This window comes from Cyclospora cayetanensis, unplaced genomic scaffold (genome assembly GCF_002999335.1).
Source record: "Cyclospora cayetanensis isolate NF1_C8 unplaced genomic scaffold, CcayRef3 CcayRef3_contig_53, whole genome shotgun sequence".
Classification (NCBI taxonomy): Eukaryota; Apicomplexa; class Conoidasida; order Eucoccidiorida; family Eimeriidae; genus Cyclospora; species Cyclospora cayetanensis.
The window spans coordinates 225,495-231,317 of record NW_020312514.1 but is presented as its reverse complement, the minus strand read 5'-3'; the positions used below and the strand labels follow the sequence as shown (position 1 = coordinate 231,317).

General features: G+C 51.3%; 1 protein-coding gene across 1 annotated transcript; it reads left to right on the top strand.

The window, feature by feature from the left end:
- Positions 1 to 289: 289 nt before the first annotated feature.
- Positions 290 to 5,823, top strand: LOC34623774 (eukaryotic translation initiation factor 3 subunit D; the record flags this gene model as incomplete). Its single annotated transcript, XM_026334924.1, has 11 exons — positions 290 to 383; positions 846 to 982; positions 1,372 to 1,498; positions 1,764 to 1,921; positions 2,219 to 2,431; positions 2,804 to 2,958; positions 3,626 to 3,697; positions 4,120 to 4,247; positions 4,687 to 4,854; positions 5,183 to 5,315; positions 5,703 to 5,823. Coding segments are annotated over 11 exons (1,506 nt in total), but the record flags the coding sequence as incomplete, so codon positions are not given.

The window sequence follows — 5,823 nt, the reverse complement described above, 5'->3', positions numbered from 1 at the left end:
GGTGTGGCCTTTGTAATGTGTATTGATTGGGGTGTAAGGTGTGGCCTTTGTAATGTGTATTGATTGGGGTGTAAGGTGTGGCCTTTGTAATGTGTATTGATTGGGGTGTAAGGTGTGGCCTTTGTAATGTGTATTGATTGGGGTGTAAGGTGTGGCCTTTGTAACTTGTACGAGCTGGGGTTTGAGATGCCACTGATAGGGAATAGGCTTTTCAACGCTTACATCTGGAAGGCCTTTGCGGGAGCAGGCATCAAATGCATGACTTGCAGGTGTGCGTCGGCTGCTGCAGAAGCAACGCGACCAGAGAGGCGGCTTAGGAGATGACGACAGGGAGTTCCATACTGTTGACAGCAAGCCCATGATGAGACACAGAGCAGCAGGGGGTCAGTTGCCTACGGCTTACGCCGTGCTTGTTTTTTTCTTGCATGCAGTAGCCACCTTCTTCCCCCCCTTCCTTTCCCCCCTGCGTTTCTCTCCTGTCGCGTGTTGGCTGTACTATTTTGGCTCTCGTGCGTGCTTTAAGCATTCATTTACTTGGGGGTCGTTATACTTGCTGTTTGTTCGACTGCCTTGGGGTGAACCCCCCTATATACCGTGCCTGCCCACCAGACTGCACCTACGCATGTTTCTTAATGTGGTGGCTCCCGCTTTCCCCCTGCATCTTCTCGTTTGAATCTTTTTTCGCATTCAAATTTTCTGATTTCCTGCCTGCTGTCCCGAACTTTCGGCGTGCTGATATTCCGAAGCCTCCGGCTCTTGCCACGCTGAGGCTTTTGTTCGCTTACGGGTGTTTCTTTCGGGGGCATGATATCCACTTTTCTTCTTGTACACTTGGCTTCGTGCAGAGGGTTGGCTTAGTCGGCGCCGCGCGCCCATGAAGCAAACAACAGCGGCTTTCAACGAGAAAACGAAGGAGGAAGAAGAACTCAAATTGGGAAAGAAAGCGAAAAGCGATCAAAAGAAGCAGCAGCAACAGCAACAGGTGAGACAGGCGGCTTCCTCCGGCAAGGCTCGTCGTGTTGCATGCGTGTGCTCTTGCCCTGGCTGGCATTGCATTTTCCAGGTTGTGATCACTTTTTGTTTCGTGTTCCCATGTGCCTGTCGACTCGCCGAAAAGTCTCCTTTCTGTGTGTATGTGTTGAAAGGCCCCAATGCCACTCCGTTCTTGTGCTTCCATGCATGCGTCGGCTAGTGTATGGATGCGGCTCCCTCATGATCTTTGCTTCGGAAGCCTAGCTGCCTTGTCTTGTTCACCTCTTCATGCGCGTCTGGTGGTAGCGGCTTTTTCTTGATCGCTTGTTGCTTCTCGCATGCGCAGGGAAGCTTGCCTACAAGGCGGCATGAAGGGATGTGCGTTGTTTCCTCTTGCAGGCTCGATATGCGCGCATCCACGCGAGACACCGCGCCTTCTCGGAGTGGTCCATTCAGCCCACGAACGACTGGCAAGTTATTGCCGAACTACCGCTGCAGCAGCTTCACAAGCAGCAAATTGAGAATAGTAAGCTCGCGTCCGCGCGCACGGCAGTCCAAAGCCGTATACATGCCCAAAGTTTGTTTCCGTGGATCGATAGCGTTTCCGCCGCCTCCTCTTGTGTGGTCATCGCTAATGCGCATGCTGCATGGCTCAATTGCACGTGCTATTGGCTGTTATCTACCCAGCAGGATCTGCAACGCACGAGTCTCTCGAGCTCGGTAGGACGCGGTGCACTAACTGCTTTTGCATTGCCACTCTATGGCGTGTTCTTTTCTGTGCTCCCTCGCAGATCGCATCAACGTTGAAGATATTGAATGGAGAGGCACGCTCGGGGTGTACTCTCGACAGGCAGACAAAATATCCAGCAAACTGCCGGTTGCCATGCAAAACCTCAGCAGCAACTTTTATTATTACTGGGTTACCACTCAAGACGATGAAGTTATCAGGGTAAGACACGCGCAACGCGTGCAGGACGTATATTTATATATGTATGCGTGTATATATATATATATATATTCTTACACACATACGTATACACATATACATACACGCTGTCGCTGGCGTTCTGCTGGTGCACAGTCGCTGGTGCAGCTGCCGGCTTTTTGTGGAAAGGCGTTGCCTTTGCAGAGGAATTCTTGTGCATCCTTGTATCTATGCCTGCATTTCCCAACTTATTTTGTTATAGGGACAGGTACAACGTTTGTTTATAGAGGTAGCTTGTTTTTTTCGACGTGTCTTGCACAGGACTATATGCTCAATGGAGAGAAGCACGTCGATGTGGCGGCAACAGACCAAGTGCTGGCGTGCTTGATGGCGGCTCCCCAGTCCAAGTATTCGTGGCATCTGTATCTTACAAAAGTTGACGGCAAGATTATCATTGATAAGGCCAACGGATCCATCGTGGACCTCCTTACCGTTAATGAAACAAGCACTGAGCCGCCTATGCAAGACGCCGAGGTATGTACTGCGCACAGCAAGCTCCTTGCCATGAGAGGATTCAGGGTTTGGGGTGTCACGCATGTATTTTCGCCTTTTAATCTGAGCTCGCCTTTCGAGATGGCCGTCTTGTGTTTGCACAACGCACGCGCGAGAAGTAGCACACGTTTCCTCCTCTTCGTGAGGGCCCTATCAACTTCCCAAGACCGGTGGCTGGGCGGTGTGGAAGGGAGAGAACAAATGCCTTTCCACAAGTCGATTGCAGAGTTGCTTCACGAGTATTCTTATCATCGTATTCAGCTTTCTGCATCCCGCCTTCAAGCTATCTAATGCAAATCCCCTGGCCGTCAACAGAGTTTCCACTAAATTGCATTTGCTTGCGGCCTGATGCAGAACCGCCTGAATAGACCCGCAGCGCTTGGTTTCGAGGCTGTCAAAATCAATCAAAACTTGAGGCAACAAGTTCTCGTGCCTGGAGAGGTAGCTGCGGAGTTCCCGCCCCCCCCGTTTGTGGAAAGTGGTGATACCCCTGCCACAATCGCGTACAGGTGCTCTTTCACTTTCTAGTCATCTGGCTGGCTGTGGCCGACGCACAGCGCTATACGAGGCACAGACACCGGATCCGCGTATAGGCGATCCTCTGGATGTTTATATGCCCCTCAGCCTCCCCTTTAATTCGGTGTCTCTACCTCCCGCATACATGCGTTCCTACAGTCGGCGTCTCCCTCTACGGGATGACACAAGACAGCTTTGGCGTTGCTTTTGTCCGTATTGCCGTTCTGTTGCAAGACATGCGCTTCTGCACATTCCCCCACACCCTATGAGAATCTGTGTGATGAGACAGGTGCTTGTATAGCCCTCCTTTTTATGTGCATTCCTAGAGAGTAATAAAGGCACTCGTGGCTGTGTTAAATGTAGTGGTACATGTATGTATATATATATATATATATATATATATATATATATATACATGTATGTAGATGTCTCGCTATACTACTGGCTGGGCAGGAGACATGTACATTTTCGCTAGGCCTATGCATCCGCTGTGCGTTTTTTGGGGGGTTCTCATGAGGTGCACCTATTCGATGTTCTTGCGATGTCTGCATATGCATCTTCTACCTTATGCCTTGGCGAACCTTGTGCTCTTTTCTACACTGCGGTGCCCTTCCCAGCCGTCTGCTGTTTGGCCTTTTATTCATGTCATGCTTCTTCTAGGTACCGCCTCTTCACAATTCCTCCGCGCGCTGGTCCGAATTCATCTCGTCGCACAATCAATATCCTTACGCGGTGAGTGTAACACCAGCATTGCCATGTCTAGTCAGCCATCTACCATGGTGCTTGCGACACGCGTTGCTGCCGTCCTGTTGTTGCATGCCTTTTTTTTCTCCGCGTTGGAATCTTTTTTATGGCTTGCCATGTAGTGCACTGCCCTCTGTAGCCTTGTGCAACGCTGTGTGTCTATCGCCTTGGCCTCGCTGTCTGTTTATCCCCGTCCTTCTTCATGCGACTACTCCCTTCCTTCCCCCATTCTTTCCTCCCTTCAATTCTTTTCCCATTGTTCCCTCCCTTCCCCTCTCGCCCTGCAGTCTCGGTGGCCCCTCTATGTTGAGGGTTTGTGAGCATTCGCCACCAGGCATCTTTCGATTGTATCCAGTCGGAAAATGCCACCATCTGCGCACCGTTTCATCTTGCGTGTCTGGCTTCTATAGGGCTGAAGTGTACGCCAAATCGCCTGTAGCCCGTGCTGACCTTAAGGAGGCTCGAGAAAAGGATAGCTTCATTGTGGACGGTGGTGGTTACATCTACACGTGTGCCCTCAACGAAATTGAGCCTAAAGGTGAGCGAAAGACTGCGAGAAACGCAGGCTGGGAGCTTCCAGGGTTTAAGCTTTTCACGATTGCGTTCCTGGGGTTGGGCATGGGCATGTTGTGAAGCTTGCGGCAGCATGTTGTGAAGCTTGCGGCGAAAGTCCTTTTCGGCTTAGAGGAAGGCATCATCCCCTCTACAGACAGCAGCCGCGCGCGCACTGCATGCAGAGCAGACCACAGCCCTGAGGCAGAGCGTTGCAAATACATCCGACGCAAAGGCTATACACCGACAGAGCTACCTATGAGAGAGGGAGGGAAAGAGAGGGAGAGATAGAGATCGCTTCGAGACAGAATGCGGGCAGAGAGCACGACACGTACTGGCAGAGAACATAGGAAGCGAAGGTGTAGATGGCCACACAGGCCCTGGTTTTTGTACTGTTGTGCATCCTGTGTGGGGTGTATGCTCAGGTCAGAAGAGTTGGCGCACACTGCTGGAGAGTCAGCGGGGCGCTCTCTTGGCCACAGAGGTGCGCAACAACGCGTGCAAACTCAGGAAGTTTGTGACGTCCGCCATGATCGCCGGCTGCGATGAGCTGAGACTCGGGTTTGTGGCAAGAAAGTCCCCCAACGACAACGGTGAGGCGTCCGAAAGAAAGGGGCATGAATGCGTTGGAAAAAGAAGAGAGCAGAGGAAACAGCGGCACTTAGTGTAGACCATATTGAACGAATACTCTTTATTCTGTGAAACGGGGCAGACAGAGTTCTGTTTTGTTCATGATGATCGGCCACAGTGTTGTGTGGTTGTCGGTTGGTCGTGCTTTGCGTGCTTGTGTGCCTCGTGTGCAGTGGCTTTTTTGAATCGCTCCTTTCAGGGCTTCCTAATTTGCACTTGTCTGTTCCTTGCCTCCTTCTTTTTTGAATCTCTCTCATGATGTCATCGTTTCGCCCTTCGTGTGTTGTGCAGAACAACACTTGATTCTGACGGTGCACAACTATCAGACACGGGACCTTGGAAGGCAGATCGGTCTTCGTCAAGAGAACGCCTGGGGCATTGTCCGTGCAGTCTTGGATGTTTTGGACGACAAACCCGATGGACGGTGAGGCCTTAATCTCAACTATGTGTGCTTTTTTCTCAAAACTGCTTCGAAATGCTCATTATGTAGGGGGCTACTCAGTGCGTTAAGACCGGAGTGAACGGCGGGGGTTGAGGGTTAGGGGGAGGAATCGTAGGATAGGCGGGGTCTGGCTCCCTCTCTAGCGTCAGTGTGTTCTGCGTTCCCTCTTAGACTTTTGTACCCCAGTACCCCTTGTCTGGACACGCAGTCCATTTCTACGTGTTTCCTTCTTTTGTAACTGAGCGCGTCGGCCCGTATCAGCCGTATGTGCAAGCACAGTTCGTCGTGCATGCGTATTCACGTGTATTCGTCGTGTGTGGTGGGCAACGACGCGCGCCTTCTTCCTGCCTTGCTGGGGTGTACGTGCAGCTATGTGCTTCTGAAAGATCCTACAAAGCCGATAATGCGGCTCTACTCCCGCCCAGAAGAAGAGGATGAACGCGATGACGCAAACGAGGCAAATGCAGAACAGGCACAAGAAGAAGCATAG